This window comes from Phoenix dactylifera, chromosome 1 (genome assembly GCF_051530095.1).
Source record: "Phoenix dactylifera cultivar Ajwa chromosome 1, Ajwa_hap1_PhDact_Kaust_v1.1, whole genome shotgun sequence".
In the NCBI taxonomy this organism is placed as follows: Eukaryota; Viridiplantae; Streptophyta; class Magnoliopsida; order Arecales; family Arecaceae; genus Phoenix; species Phoenix dactylifera.
This window is the reverse complement of record NC_143190.1, coordinates 56031445-56048089: the sequence shown is the minus strand read 5'-3', so window position 1 is coordinate 56048089 and position 16645 is coordinate 56031445. Positions and strand designations below refer to the sequence as shown.

Here is a 16645-nt window from a genome sequence, read left to right as displayed (position 1 = left end):
ATCAGATCTTAATTAAGTGATTTTCCGTCATTCGGCACGATTATAGCATGAGTTTTAGGTGTGTGCCAAAGTTAGAGACGACTCGAGTAAGTTTCAGAGCTGGCTCCTAAGGGGGAGTCGACTCGCGCATTGGCGGGAGTCGACTCGCAAAGATGGCAGCAGAGGGGGAGTCGACTCGCATACTATCGGGAGTCGACTCGAGGTCCACAGGCGCATAAGGAGAGTCGACTCGCGCATATTCTGGAGTCGACTCGAGGTCGAGTCGACTCGCGACTCAGTGGAGTCGACTCGCAGTCGGGATCCGACTTTTTAACCCTAGATTTGTCGTTTCGAAAACACTTTTCTTTCAAGCCGCCACTGTTCAAAAAGCCCTAGAGCCGACTCCTAGGTCATCCCCGATCGTCTCCAAGCCATTTTTCCGTCGATTCTTCGCCGGACATTGAGTTCTCCTCCCTTCCTAGGTCATTCCCGGTCGGTTCCGAGTCTTTTCCGTCGGTCCTTCACCGTCCTCTAGGTTTTTCCTCTCAGTTTAGGTCAAAATGCCGCGTAAGACCGTAGTTAGGAAGAGGTCCCGACCCGAGGCCGGTCCCGAGCGGCGCTCCAAGGCGCGGCACGATCCCGCGAGGCAACCACCTCCAGCTCGTTCCCCGCCTAGGGCGGTTCCCGCGAGGCCATTGGCCGGGAAGGTCGTCTCCACCGGGAGGTATGTCGATTTCGACTTCCTCTCCCGGGAAGGGTTCACCATAGGTGATAGACTTAGGGCCCAGGGCCTAGAGTACTTCCTTACACTGGACCTCCCCACATACCCGGGCCTTATTAGAGAGTTCTATGGTACCGTCCATCGGGAAGATGGAGGTATCGAGGGCACAGTAGCCGGTGTCCCTTTGCGTGTCACGGAGGATCTTATTGCCCACATCCTCCACCTTCCATTAGCAGGGGTGGCTCCCGTACACCCTGAGGATAGGGTTGAGGCCCTTACGGCCGTTCTAGGACATCCACCCCAGTCACCTCTAGACGAGGTATCCGCGAGCTCACTACCGATTGAGGTGCGGATCCTCTTGAGTATTTTGTCTAGATCCATCTTCCCTAAGACAGGGAGATTTGATTTTGTAAATGAGAGAGACCTAGCTCTTATGTTCTATATCCTTCAGGACACCCCAATCAACTTTCCTAAGCTCATCTATAGGTATATGTGTGAGCCCCTAGATAGACCTAGGCTCACCCTCCCATACGGCATGATTTTCACCCTTCTTTTTAGGGAGTACGAGGTTTCCATTCCTGAGGGGGAGCCCTTTCGCGCTTTGCGATGGACTGATCGCACGCGTGTGGGGACCCTACACAGGATGGGGTTTCGGAAGAGAGAGGGGGTATGGGTTAGGAAGTCTACCCTCACCGCTCAGACCACCAGACCTTCACCCAGTCCTGAGCCCGATTCAGACTACCCAGACCTTCCAGACCATCCAGACCTTCCATCCACTCCTCCTGCTACTACCACCTCCGCCGGACCTTCCTCCTCGGCTCCACCATCCATGGAGGTCCGGATTGATCCTGAGCAGCTCCGGGAGCTGCGACAGGAGATAGTCAGAGATGTGAGGGATGAGCTGCTTCGGGAGCTCCGAGGTGCGGTGCCTGCTCCCACTCCTGCACCCGTATCTTCTCAGTTGGTCCCTTCCTTGACAGCCGTGACTGACATGACGGCTCATGTATGGGAAGAGATCTACAATGTCCGGAGTTTGGTCCAGGCCCAGTTCCACAGCATGAGTGAGGTCACGAGCACCACTCGACAGATGCGAGAGGACATAGATCGTGACATGCACACCACCACCGAGGGGGCCGAGCGCTTGTCGAATGTACTCATCGACAAGCTGGACGCACTTCAGACGTCGGTGACTGAGCTCTCCACTACACATAGCAGAGCCACTACGTCTATTATCACGCAGCTTGGCCATGTTACAGATGCAGTCACCCTCCTCATGGAGCAGAGCCGATTGAGAGGAGGAGCCACATCCACGAGAGGAGGACCCACATCCTCGAGAGGAGGTGCCTCATCCTCGAGGAGGCCATAGATGTTTTTGTGTTTTGTCTTGTTTTACTTTACTTATTGTATTCTCACATGTATTCACATTCATATCAATACAATGAGTAGACATTTTATCTTCAATTATGTGCCATTTGATGATTGGTTGTGCCATTGATTGTGTGTGATTGCCTCTTTTTTGATATGATGACAAAAAGGGGGAGAAATAAAATATGTAAAAAAAAAAAGGAGAGAAATATGTATAAAGTATGTAAAAGGGGCGAAATATGTAAAAGAAATCAATGGAAATCAATAAAAACATAAAACTCTTAAAAACACACAAATTTGTTCTAAGTGGATTCGGTACCTCGAGGCTCATTATCTCTCTTTTGGGGCTCCTAATGGAGTAATCTCCAGAATCTATTCAAGGGATATTCGGAGATTAGCTGAATCCTACACAAGAACAAATTGACAAATTTTCCCTCTAAATACAAAAAATTCAGTTCAAAAACTTCAAAGCATTAAAAGGAAATTCAGAGAATCAAAACATAGTTGAATGCATATGTTGAGGGGGAGAATCTGAATTTTAATCAAACTAAATCATTAATGACATATAAGCCAAACAATTGATTGCATAATATGAAGGCTTATATAATTCCAAATGAAAGGGGGAGCTTTAACTCCGAAATTTATTGTTTCACTCCTTTCAAGCTTGGATAAATTGAATTACCAGACATTTGAATTCATTTATGGATTTTATTTCATTATTTATTGAGCAATTCATTTTACATATACTCAAAGTTTTGTCATCATCAAAAAGGGGGAGATTGTGGAGTGATTGATTAAAACCCCATTTGATTTTGATGAGCTCAAAGCATTTGAGTATATCTTTTGATTACTAATGAATTCAATTGAGTGTTTCAGTGAAAATCCTGTCTAAGTGTCCCAAGACTTGGTTCATAATTTTTGGATAAGTTAAGGAGTCTGTTTGAACCAATGTCTGAGACTCGAGTCGACTCCCGAGTATCACGAGTCGACTCCAAGCGTATCAAGTTCACTGGCACGAGCTCGAGTCGACTCCAGATAAGTACGAGTCGACTCCGACTGAGAACAGACAGAAGGACAGAAAGCTTCAACTCAAAACCTGTCAGCGAGTCGACTCCCGAAGTGCGCGAGTCGACTCCGATGTTCACTGAGTCGACTCCAAGGAAGTAAGAGTCGACTCCAAGCAGTCACAGGCAGAAAAGTCAGAGAACAGTTTTCGGGTCTGAGATTCGAGTCGACTCCAGTGGAACGCGAGTCGACTCCGATAGGTGGCAAGTCGACCCCAGAGAAAGCAAGAGTCGACTCTCAGCGGTACACAAAGAAAAAGTCAGAGAGCATTTTATGGACTCTGAGATTCGAGTCGACTCCCGCAATACGCGAGTCGACTCCAAGACACCGCGACCCTAAGACAGACAGAAAACCAAGTTACTGCCTCTGAGATTCGAGTCGACTCCTAGACAGCTCGAGTCGACTCCAAGACAGCTTCACGTCAAAAGGCAGAAGACCATCTTTCGGAAACTGAGAGCCGAGTCGACTCCAAGGAAGTTCGAGTCGACTCCAAGACTGGACGAGCCAAAAGACAGAGGATCGGGAGTTCGGGCTCTGAGATTCGAGTCGACTCCCAGGACAGTCGAGTCGACTCGAGTGGACAAAATTCAAAATTGGATCCACGGACTTGAGTGGATGAGCCGACTCCAAAATTGCCAAGTCAGCTCCAGAAGTTGACGAGTCGACTCCAGGTCAAGACGAGTCGACTCCCAGTCGTGAAGGCAACTTTAATTCAAATTTGGAACAGTTGCCGAGTCGACTCCGGAAAAGCTTGAGTCGACTCCCGCTACAGCCGAGTCGACTCCTGATCGCGCGAGTCGACTCCAACCCACCAACGGTCATATTGTCAGGCTGCGCAGAGTGTTCAGAACGGGCAGAAAAAGCACTCTAACGGCTAGTTTCTGTGGGGGTTGGCTTAAATAGCCACAGAGGACTGTAGCAAGGTAGAGAACAACCATTCCACTCCAACTAATCAAGCATTCAAGCTCTGCAATGTGCTCTTCAACGAAAAAGAGGAAGATCTGCATTTACTGCTTCCAACTACATCTTCCCAGCAATTAAAGCCTCCTTCTCCTGCATTCAAGTCGACTACTCTTTCAAGAGGAGACCAGAAGTTTAAGAAGCCATTCCTCATCTCCAATCTAAAAGCGTTTGAGGCTTCTTAACTTCATTTATTGTTCATATTGTTTTCATCTGCTTTTTGAGAAGCTCATTTTCTGTTTTCTTTCTACAACTTGTATTTACTTGGTTCAATCGGGGATTGAATCAAGGGGATTGAGGTTGGTTGGTGAGCCGAGTTAAAACCAACGTATGTAAGGGTTTGATTGTGATCCCGGAAAAACAATCGGGGCGGTTCTAGTCGGTGAGCCTGGGAAAACCGACCGAGTTCGTTGTGAGCTCGTAAAACAACAAGTTTGGTTGTGAGCTTGGAAAACAACCGGCTGTAATCCAAGGGGGTTATAGTGAATTCCCAAGTGAGACTTGGGGAGTGGACGTAGGAGCAAGGGTTAGCTCCGAACCACTATAAAACCTTATGTTTGTGTTGGATTGTCTCTCTTCTTCTTCCCCTCACATCACTCACAGCACTTAGCATTAATTAAATAACTTGCAATAGTTTTTAATTAGTCAACCACATCGTTTTAATTATTCAAATTATTTTAAAACCCAATTCACCCCCCCCCCTCTTGGGTTGTCTATCTGGGCAACATAGTGCCCGATATTCGGCCTCAGTCGAGGATCTCGCCACAACGCGTTGCTTCCGTGTACTCTAGGAGATTGGGCAGTCGCCAAGGAAGATGAGATAAGCAGACGTGGACGTCCGATCATCCCGATCGCCAGCCCAGTCGGCATCTGAATAAGCTCGAAGATGGAGAACGTTTTTTGCGACGAAGAAGAATGCCGTGATCAATGGTGTGTTTCAGATAGCGTAAGACGCGTTTCATGGCTGTCCAATGCTGTTGGGTGGGTTTGTGCATGAACTGAGCCAGCTTATTCAAGGCAAAGGCAATGTCAAGTCTGGTGAAGGCAAGGTATTGAAGAGCGCCAATGATGCGATGATACATAGTGCCGTCTACTGCTCGAGACCCATCATCCAGCACAAGACTCTCCTTCGTGCCAAGAGGAGTAGTGATGGCCTTAGCACCACTCGTGAGAACGATTCAAAAGGTCCCGAATATATTTGTGCTGAGAGAGAAACAAACCTTGTGGAGTGGGAAGAACTTCCACCCCAAGAAAGTAATGCAGGGACCCTAAGTCTTTGAGGGAGAAACGGGCGCGTAGCTTGGTGACAACATGAGAGACTGCAGCCAAATTACTCCTAGTGATGATACGATCATCAACATACACAAGAAAGTAGATAAAGATGGAGTCCTTGTGATAAATAAACAGAGAGGAATCCGCTTTGGAATTGAAGAAGCCAAGTTCCAGAAGATATGAGCATAGTTTCTGGTACCAAGCACGTGGAGCCTGCTTCAACCCATAGATAGATTTCTTCAGCCTATAGACATGGGAAAGAGAAGCCGGATCGATAAAACCGGGAGGTTGAGCCATGTAAACAGATTCAGTGAGAGTCCCATGAAGAAAAGTATTGTTGACATCCAGTTGCCATAAACTCCAGCCCCGGGAGACAGCGATGGCGAGCACACTGCGAACCGTGACCGGCTTTACAACTGGACTAAATGTTTCAGCATAATCAATCCCCGGACGTTGATGAAACCCCTTTGCAACTAGCCTGGTCTTGTACCATGCAATAGTTCCATCTGGGTGTCGTTTGATTCGGAACACCCACTTACAACCAACTAGGTTACCAGATTTCGGGCGCGGTACTAGGTCCCAGGTCCCATGACGAAGTAAGGCATTAAACTCTTCAGACATGGCATGTCGCTAGTGAGGATCTTTAAGGGCTTGGGAAACACAGGTGGGCTCTACTGACGGAGAAAGAGGATGTTTGGTTACAAGATAAAGATGCTTAGGTTTGAAGATATTGTTGCGAGATCGTGTAACCATGGGATGCAGGCGAGTTGGTTCTAGAGGTGGAGAGGCAGCAACAGGAATTAAAGCTGTGGGCACGGTGGAAGGTGGGGAAGCAGAAGAAGGCAATGACTCATGTAGTCATGGAGAGGTGTCTGAAAGGATCGGTAGATGAGGACCTACAAGAGAAGACACGTCATGAGGAGAAATAACTATAGGTGGTACCGGTGGGATCATGAAGTTTGCTACTACTGCACTAGATGGAGAGGAAGAGGAGTTAGTTTTGGTGGCGAAAGAAAATAGAGACTCATCAAAGACCATGTGCTGAGAGATGTAAATTTTAGAAGATTCAAGATCCATGCACTTATAGGCACTCTGAGACGTGGAGTAACCAAGGAAAAGACATGGCTTTGACCTGGGTTGAAGTTTGTGAGAGAGGTAAGGTTTTAGCCATGGGTAACATTGACAGCCGAAAACCTTGAGCTTTGCATGAGTGGGTGGTCGTCCAAAGAGCACTTCAAAAGGACAATGATTGTGAAGAAGGGGTGTAGGCAAGCGGTTAATGAGATAAACGACGGTTTGAAAAGCATGAGACCAGAAGGATGGTGGTAGAGAGGCCTGATAAAGAAGGGTAAGACCTGTTTCGACAATATGTCGATGACGCCGTTCACTCGTTCCATTTTGTTGAGGAGTATGTGGTGCGGTGGAATACCAGCTTATGCCATGTTGGAGAAGATAAGAGTGGAGCTTTACAAATTCACCCCCGTTATCAAAGTAAAGATTTCTGATTGGGAGACCGAACTGTTTTTCAAGCATGGGTTTCAGGTGCTGGAAGATAGACAGAACATCAGATTTGCAAGCGAGAGAAAAAAAATCAGCAATATTTCATAAAGTGATCAATAAAGATCACATAGTAACGATGACCATCAATGGAGTTGTGCTTTGTTGGTCTCCAAACATCAGTGTACAAATATTCTAAAGCACTCGTAAGAGAAGTGGATCGAAAAGGAAGACGATGACTCTTAGTGCATTGACAGAAAACACATAAAGAGTTTTCACCCGACGAAGATCGTCGAAAGGGAAGAGAGGAATGACGAAGGACATATGAAACTGTTTTATTTGAGGGATGGCCTAGGCAACGGTGCCAGACAGCAGTGGTGGTTCGTTGATGGATGAGTGAAAGTAGCATAGGCAGAAGACACAGGTGCCGATAGTGGATAAACACCATCCTGACAGCTACCTTGAAGGAGTGTCGCCCCCGTTCTCCGATCCTTCACCAAAAAATGAAACGGATGAAATTCTAAGAAAACATCATTCTCCTTGGTGAAGCTATGAACAGAAATTAAATTCTTATGAATGGACGGAACACATAGAATGTTAGATAAGTTGAAGGAACGAGTGGGATGAAAAATAGTTGTAGAGCCAACATGGGTTACGCGCAAACCTGATCCATCACCGATGACAACCTCATCTGTACCATCATACTCCGAATGAATCGAGAGATTAGAGAGGTCAGAAGTTACATTGTGAGATGCTGCCGAGTCAACAAGCCATTGTTGGTTCGAAGAGGAATTGGGAGAAGCACAGTTGACAAAGACGCTATGCTTCGGCTTCACTCGACAGGTTTTGGCTGAATGGCCATGGAGATCACAGAGTTGGCAAATAATGGACGCCTTGTCATGACAAGAAGCATTTCTAGGCCTTCCAGAGGGAGAATGAGAGCTCTTGTTATGGAAAAACTGTTTGGAGTTGGGGTTTCGACGTTGAGAAGAGTTTGCAGTTGCAACCAAGGTTGCAGTAGATGCTTCCAGGCGATGGATATAGGTATCATGACCGAGGAGCAAATCATGAAGTTCCTTAAAGGTGAGAGGAGTCTCACGTGCTCGGATTGGTGCAGCATTATCCCGATAGTCAGAGCTGAGTCCATTAAGGACATGAAGTGTAACATCGTCTGCTGAGAGGGGAGTGTCAATAACAGCGAGCTCATTAGCAATGATCTTCACAGCATGGAGAAAGTCCGTCACGGAACGAGAACCATGTTGGATGTAGGTAAGCTCCTCTTTCAGCTGCATGACTCTGGTACGAGAGCGGTTGGCATAGAGCCGAGTAAGTTTCGACCAGGCTGTATGAGAGGTTTCCGACGTTGCAATCAGTGGGATAATTGCTTCGGAAATAGATGCTAGGATTGCATGAAGTAGAAGCTTGTCCTGTCGGAACTAGAGAAGATACACCGGCGAAAGAGACGGCGAAGCTGAGGAGGATGAAGCGGACGCATCTTCCTTTGACGGACACGGGGTTGTACCGTCGACATAACCCATTAGGTCATAGCCAATAAGAAGGGAAACAAATTGTGCACGCCATGAAGCGAAGTTGGACGATGAGAGCTTCAATGGAAGTTGGGTGGCTGCGTTGATCGAGATTAGCTGAGACATGGTGGTGGTGGGACTGGTAACCACAACAAGGGTAGCACTGGATGAATCACTAGAGGCCATGAGAGGAGATCGATTTCTTCTCGTTGGAGGAAAAAAACGTGCTCTGATACCATAAAGACTTTGTAATTTCGATATCTTTATTAATGAAGTATGTGCAGATATATAGTGGAGAGAACAACTGAATGGGAGTAATCGAAGAGATACACAGTTAGTCATATCCCTGTAGATATACATGAGCAACGGACCATATACAGGAAGATCGGATGAGAGTGTGGAAGTTAAAATATCATCCGATATCTCTGTTACACATACCACAGTATGTCTTTCTCAAATAATTAATTCTCAATGATGGATCCTTAGTTCCTAAAACTGCTTTTGCAAGCACAGGGTTGATTGTTTGCGACAAAAGCACGCAACAAACTAAGGCAGAGCCAGGGGCAACGGCAATTTCAACAATCAATGCTTTATGCAAGGAGGCTTAGGCTCTCCAACTCCTAATTAAGGAAAGGAATATTACAAGAGTCATCCTGATAGATTATAAGTACGAGTTGATAAAGCTAGCATACGTTGTGCATGCTCTCTTTTTTTTTTCCCTCGAGCAAAAGGGTGAAAAGCTTGCACCTTTCGTTTGCTTGTTTTCTTATCATTGCAAAATCAAATTAGTTTATAGATCAAACTTAGGTTTTACCATCACTTGGTCTCTTTAGAGATATCCGATAAAACAAAAATTTTCTAGCGCGTGGTGTTTGTGCTCACATTCCAATAACCCACGAAGCTATAAACGGATGGCTCCATGATCATTAAACTAGATATTTGCACAATCCATGCATGCAAGTATTTGATATCGAATGGTTGCAACTACACATTAAAAGTTCACACCGAGGTGTACTATATCTCAACGAAGCTGCAATACATGCTATATTGGTATTTACTTAGCAACAGGTGGAGTGTAGCCAAATCAATGCCTTCCACGGTTCCACCCGCATAAATGTTTACGTTCTTGTAGATGGATTGTAAAGCTTTTATAGTCACGGAGAGATCAACTTGAATGATGCGATGTGGCTCGAGATTATAAGCTTGTATTAGTCCGGGCCAGGTGAGGCTGCAAACGACGGCTAACTTCTAGAGCCATTTTTCATTTTTTTCTTTAGAACTTGATTGGTCAATGAAATATTTTTTTTAGAAAGCTGATATTTGGATATATGCTAATGAGTAGCTTTATAATGCTAAACCTCCGAATCAGGACTGTCCCAACTAGTTAGATAAGTTATCCGAGTATATAGTATTGCACGAGAAATAAATAGTTGAGTATACTTTATTCACTGCCTAGTTCTGACGCGCTGTATAAACTGATGTCAAGTTTAAAGAATCTCTCCCAAAGGAAGTGCTTTTATTATTGTTTAATAGGTGTCATAGAGAATCTCTAAGCCATCTCCTACCCTAGGTTGAACATTGGACTATACCTCTTACCAGTCTTGATGGGCGAGGGCAGCCAACCAGCTCTAGCCTTCCACTAGTATAGTTGTATGGAGCCTTTTTCCATAAAAAAAGCCAAACTAAGTGATAAGATACCCCATATCACATTCTATTGAAAAGAGTTGGAGCAGCCTAGATAAGAAAACCCAGAAGCCACAATTTGATCTCTATACGAGAATGTTCATCTTTGGTGGAGGGTAACTCGAGCATGAGAAAGTAACTTTTACATATATGTTTGGCTGAAAAAAATAATATATTTTAGAGTAGCTTATGCTGGGTTGAGCATATATATATATATATATACATATATACTTTCGTAGAAAAATTTATAGGACATCTATTATATTTTTAATAAAAAAATTTGTTCTATTCTATCTAAAAAGTTAAATATTTTAAAAAAAATACTTTAATTTTTCTTCCTCATGAAATAAAAAATTTGATTTTTATAAAAAATATTTTTTAAAAAATTAATTATATATATATATATATATTCTTATTTTCCATCGATCTAGCCAACCAGACGAGTCCTTGGCGGTCCACAGTCCGAAAAACTAATCGACCAGCCTGAGTTTCCAGCATACCGTCAGCTGAAACCAAGGGGCGGCTCAATACATCGCAACTCCACAATGTGCAAATTATTTACTCTCCAGTGTATATAAATCATTCTATGCGGATGCGTAGCATTACCGTCCACGTAGCTCTCGAACTCATCTCATCCGCTTATGCTCCGAATTTGTCTACCCGCTTAGGATTTTCTACGCGTCGCATTTGGACATCTCCGTGCTCAAAACGGGGGCTAAAAACCAGCAGCCTCTCCACTTCCTTCTTTCTTTGTTTTCTTTTTTTTAAAAAAAATACGTAGGGCCCACAAAGTCCTTTCCAAATACAAACCAGTTGGTCCTCTCAATGGCTTCACGTCAGGGAAGGGATGCCGGATGGGTATTCCTTCGGAGTTGAGAGACGCTTGGGCGAGCAGGAGGAAACCTTCTGCGATCGCTTCTCCTAACGAGCCGACTGCCCTCCATTCCAAGAGCTCCGTAAGAGGTCGGTCGGTCGCATAAATTTCTCTATTATTTTCTTTTTTGGGGATGAAAAATAAAGTTCTCTATTCATTAAAACAAAAATTGTCCTGATCCTTTTGCTTTCCATTCTCCAATTTGGTAAATCGAATTCTACTTTGCCCGGAGAAATCACTGTAAAGTTCCTCCGTTTTGCTAATAAAACCAAAATAATCGTATTTCAAATATTGATCTGATCTTAAGATCAGAGGATTACTAAATTCGATGCTAAATCCGTTTTTAATGTCGTCCCCTCCATCAAATCTCTGTCACAAACAGCACTTCCTTTTACGCCTGTTATTAGCTATTAACCTCGTGATCAAAGCCAAACGATTAGGCATAGCAACATGAGTCACTACATAACATGAAAAAGGGGGAAAAAAGGATCATATTTCCTTTTGAACGGAATGGATAAGGGTGTTCCCCGCCATTTTTTTTAAAAAACTATAATGCCATGGATTGCTGCTGCAAATTTCATCTCTTGTTTAATTCTTTGTTCCACAGAAGCCGTTCGGTCAGGAATTAAGACAGCCTTAATTACAGGTGCTGTAGCTGCAGTGCCAACGGTAAGCTTTTTCCTCTCCTATTCATGTCATGTTAGTTGTTAAGGAATATGTGATCTCTAGTTTTCCTTGCTTTCAATTCGATCATTGTCACAAATATTGGAGTATAAGGCAGCGAGGAAACGGGTTTCACTTTGGCTATTCAGGCTCTTTTTCTGAAAGAAATAATTCTGGCATGAAGGTTTTTGATTTTTAATAGGCTGCTGCAATCTTTGTTTTACTTGTATCTAATTCTATTATATGTTTCAGTTGGTTGGCTGTCGTGTTATTCCATGGGCTAAAGCTAACCTTAATTACACTGCACAAGCGCTCATCATATCATCAGGTAAGTTGCGCTGGAGATACTTGAGTTTTTTCCTGGCATGATTTGTCAACACCTTCAGTGTAATGTGATTTAAAGCATGATTGTTTCGGAAAGTTAAAAAGAGTAGGAATGCCACCATTTGCTGTCATGTTGTTGGCTAGTTATCTTCCATTATTTCTTACTTTGATTAAAACATAATGAATGTGCTTGCTTTTGCATTTTTGACGTATGCGAAGCTATTTTGTGTTGGCTGTATGTCTCTTCTGACTATCAGCAAGATTTGGATGGATAGGATGGAGCCATGTCAATGTCCTCCAAATATGTCTCCTTTCATTCCAGACATACTAAGGAACCTGGTTTTTATCTTAATTGTGGTGTCATATGTTTGACGGCTAAGGTTTATGATGTATCATTTGATGCCGGCAAAATCTGGAAAATTGATATCTGCTGAATGACCCCAAAAAGATTCAAGGCAAAGTAGAATCTGAGTACCAAACCAAGAAACAAGCCTAGAAGGTGGTCCTGTTGATCAGTGAAAGCTCCTGAAGCTTAGGAACACCAATAGATCCTCATAAATATGTCAAGCCCTTTAGGCTATTAAAAATGTCCCTTTTGCTTTTTCCTAAAACTCCTGCGGCTATTTAATTGACCATGATTAATTTTTTATCTAGCTAACCTTCAAAGCCATTCTTTCTGTGAAAAAAATAAATATTGCTTAACTGTCCAACCCAAAGAATGGCTGTCTGCAGAACTTTGCTCCAGATTATATAGGGTCTTAACTTCAGACAGCCCTCCAACTCCATTTTGAATGAACCTCAAATTACGGGTCACTCAAATTGGAATGCCAGGAGGTTTGCAACAGTGACTTGATGGGTGATTTATTTATATAGAGTCTACCAGTGAGCCATTTAGCCTTCTACTGTATATCTTCACCACCAGACTTCAATAGAAAATTATCAAATACCTTGTCATTCACATAGTAATTCTAAGTAAACAAAGTGTATTTCTAACAAAAAGAGTTTAAAATGTTTGGCATGTTAAAATAACTCAAGGATTTGAAATAATATTTATTTGCAACAAAACACCCATTTAACTTGAAGTGATCATTGACATAGCTAGGTTTCATTTTGAGTTCATGAATTTCTATTTTCACTGGAAAGGACAGATTTACCTTTTCAGCTTGAGCTGAATCATCTGTGAATTTTAGAGATACATGTCTGCCTGTACAGCGAGTCCTGTTCTGTCTCTCATGCTAAGATATTAACCTAAGAATTGTTTCAATGTACTGAGTTCTGTTCTCTCTATCATGTTAAGATATCACCCTAAAGCATTGTTTCCATGTTACTGTTAGTTGGCGAGTATACTGATTGCTGTACGTTAATATCGATGTTTAAGTCTTACCTTTAGCACCATAAGTCCACGTGTTAGGTTTCCCCAAGTTTGCATGCTTTCTTATTGAAGTGTGTTAAAGACTATTCCTGCATCTATTCATGTCCAAGCACTTGCAAAACTATGCTTTAATCCGAAAGCAGAATGTTATGGAGCTTACTTGAAACTCTCGTTATGCAGCTTCCATTGCTGGATTCTTCATTGCTGCTGATCAGACTATTCTAGAGAGTGCAAGGGAAAATTCATTCCAGAAGTATGATAAAACAACTTGATGGGTTCTCTTTCCCCTTGGTGTGGTCGTTACTGCTCGGAGAATCGACCTGTTTTCTCAGTTTCAATGCATTTCATATCTAAGCTTGTGTCTGAGATTATGCTTCAACCAAACCAGTTGCTGTTCATATCCTTACCCTCTGAATAACTATAATAATCATATGAATTATGCTGCCTTATGTTTCTTTCTATCTTTTCTTTTTGGTTACTGTATTTGGCTCTTAATCGACCACCTTTGTTTATTCATTTTTGTGAGTTTCTTTTGTTTTCTCTTCCTCTTTACACCAGGTTGTTGGATGGTAAACGAAGATTTTTGTCTTCATCAAGTACAGTGATATTCTGCTGTCTGCTAAATATATGTATGCTAATATGCACATATGTCATCTTGTTGTCAGGACTGCTGATTTCTTTAGTTATAGTCAAGTTGTTTAACTTCCATTTGCTGTCTGAGGCTGATATTTGGGATAATGGGAAGAATTCATTAATCCGTGGCCGTAATAATGGTGAGCTTTGTTAGTTTATCAAGTAGTGATGGTCATCCTATGTATCCACAGATGCAACAAGGCCGAAAAAATTCTTTAAAATGTTAAAAAGATGCCATGGTCACATCGGATTAGGTATTACAAAGCATAATCTAAGAGGGTTAGAGGCGCTGGATGGGATTCAATGTTCTTGTGTATTGTAGTGTGTTGGAGCAGGAAAAGTGAGTTGCGTCCCATCCAGAGATATTGTCCGTTTTGAAAAAGAGCTCTCACTTTTTCAGGATGGTGTTCCTCTTCACGGCTTTGCCTTTTAAAAGGCGCCTCTAGGAGGAAGGGGTGTTACTTCTTCATTTAAGGTATAATCCTTTCCACTACTCCATCGATGTGGGACTAAAAATTTGTGGCCCCTCTTTACACCCCTAACACTACCCCCCGAGTGGGAAGGATTGTGCGGGGGGAGGTCCACGCACCCAGGGGCGCCTTATCTATTGGAGCAGGAAAAGTGAGTTGCGTCCCATCCAGAGGTATTGTTCGTTTTGGAGAAGAGCACCACCTTTTCAGAGCGGTGTTCCCTCTCACGGCTTTGCCCTTCAAAAGGCGTCTCTGAGAGGAAGGGGTGTTGTCCCTCCATTTAAGGCACAATTTGTTCCACTCGGAAGGTAATATTAGGGGTGTAAAGGGAGTCCACAAACCTTTAGTCCCATATCGGTTGAGTAGTGAAAAGAATTGTGCCTTAAATAAAGGAACAACATCCCTTCCTCCCAGAGGCGCTTTTTGAAGGACAAAACCGTGAGGAGGAACACTATCCTGAAAAGGTGGGCGCTCTTTTCCAAAGCGGACAATATCTTTGGGTGAGACGCAACTCACTTTTTCTGCTCCAACACAATATATCTAAATCTTGATTGAAGCATGGGACCCCTAATCCTTGTGGCCTCTCCTCTGACCCCTACTAACCCATCGGCTCCAATGGCACCCCCGCCCTCACCCTGAAATCCTTGTCTTGTCCTTGGCCCTCGCCTTCCTACATCTGCCGTCTCCTCTGCCTTCGCCTCTCCACCATCAAGTAGCTCCTCTTATCCAATTTTGACCTTGCCCTCGCCGCTATCCTTTATGGATCTAACACCATCACTAGATCCGCCACCGTTGCTGATATCTCCCTCCTACCTTTCTACCAAGGAAAGGGGACCACCACCACCACCACCGTCCCGGCGCACCTGCTGGCAGTGGGCGAGCATGTTGAGGATCATCGCCGGTCACAGTTGCAAATATGATGTTATTAACTTTTACGTTAGGGTTTCGGCCTGGATTAGGTTGCGGACTGGAGTAGGTAGTGGTGGTGGGGCGTTAACCATTGTTTAGTAATTTATTTTAATACCCTTTCCAAAGGAATGCCAGGATCCATCCTAATGTCTTGATAAAAATACTGTAAAAGTGCACCCCAGCAAGATCCATAAAGATTTCGTTGCTTTTATGTCAAAATGAAATCAAGAAATGATAAATTTTACGTGCAAAATGCTAAGATAAAAGACGTAAACAACAGCAGTACCCAACATGGGCTTTATTAATTATGATTTTCGTGCTATTTGGCATTTTCGTTAACCCCATTGACCGATGGGGGCGGTGTGTTAGGCGTACGGTGACCGGAGGTGAAATTTAAAAGAGCGAACTGCCGTTAGGAGTCTCTTCCAACCAACGGTGGTGATGGTGGTGGGGCCGCTTGCGTGACACGTACGGCTGCCAGCTAATCTTTCTCTTGGACAAGAGTTAAGAAACGGATCCGTTAGGTCTGGTGGTTTTGAAATCCGGACAGCTTGTAAGGAGTTTGCTTCCGAGGCATCAGCTTGATGGACGTGTGGCTCAAGGAAGAACAAGCGGCAACCCAACTAAGCTCCTATTTACCCCCTAACAAGCAGATCATCACTTGGGAACCCCAACTCCTGGTCATTTCTAAGTGAATTACGATGGTAGTGTGCTAATAGAAGGAGATATCCGCGAGCACAACTTCAGATTGATTGCCGCAGGAAAGCGTTGCATATGTGGTACGACAGTTATATGAGCGAAGCTTAGAGCGGCATGAAAAAGCATCACCCATGCGAGAAGTATTTTTAGAGCTAGAGAGATCACTCTGAAAAAAGACTTTGCTATAGTGATCAATTGGATTTGGGATGCTGAGCGATAAGCCGACGGCTATTCTCTCCTTAGAGATATACAATAGATAGTAAGAAACTGTGATTCTTTTCGGGCTACTTATATGTACTAGAAGACGAACAAAGCAACTGATTGAGTTATCTTCTTTGTTGTCCATTACTGCGAATAGGTCTCATAGACATAAACTGATACTGCACCTAATCTTTATGCCATGTAATATATCTTGACTTCGAAGAGGTCACATAGTTGTGAACTGATTGGTTAAGGTGAGGGTGCAACTGTTGGAAAACATAATAAAAATAATAATAAAAATACCGGGTCAGATCCAACCCGGACCTAACTTAGCTCCTACTTACACAAGTCTGCCACGTGTCCAAGATCCGGCGGTGGCCAAACCCAACGGATCCGGGTTTTATGCATTTATTTTAATTTTTCGTTGCCAGG

The 16645-nt window shown here is 43.6% G+C and overlaps 1 protein-coding gene across 1 annotated transcript; it reads left to right on the top strand.

Annotated features, from left to right (window-relative positions):
* The first annotated feature begins 10897 nt into the window (after positions 1-10897).
* Positions 10898-13817, top strand: LOC103714345 (early nodulin-93-like). The gene is made up of 4 exons (XM_039125366.3): positions 10898-11031; positions 11550-11611; positions 11858-11933; positions 13482-13817. The coding sequence occupies exons 1-4, from the start codon at positions 10923-10925 to the stop codon at positions 13571-13573; spliced, it is 339 nt and encodes a 112-aa protein (XP_038981294.2). The 5' UTR covers positions 10898-10922; the 3' UTR covers positions 13574-13817.
* Positions 13818-16645: the final 2828 nt, after the last annotated feature.

Excerpts from the sequence above, each read along its gene's own strand:
- LOC103714345 (XM_039125366.3), top strand. The coding sequence starts at position 10,923 with ATGGGTATTCCTTCGGAGTTGAGAGACGCTTGGGCGAGCAGGAGGAAA. Across the intron at positions 11,032-11,549 it reads TTCCAAGAGCTCCGTAAGAG|AAGCCGTTCGGTCAGGAATT; the intron begins GTCGGTCGGTCG and ends TTTGTTCCACAG. Across the intron at positions 11,612-11,857 it reads CTGTAGCTGCAGTGCCAACG|TTGGTTGGCTGTCGTGTTAT; the intron begins GTAAGCTTTTTC and ends TATATGTTTCAG.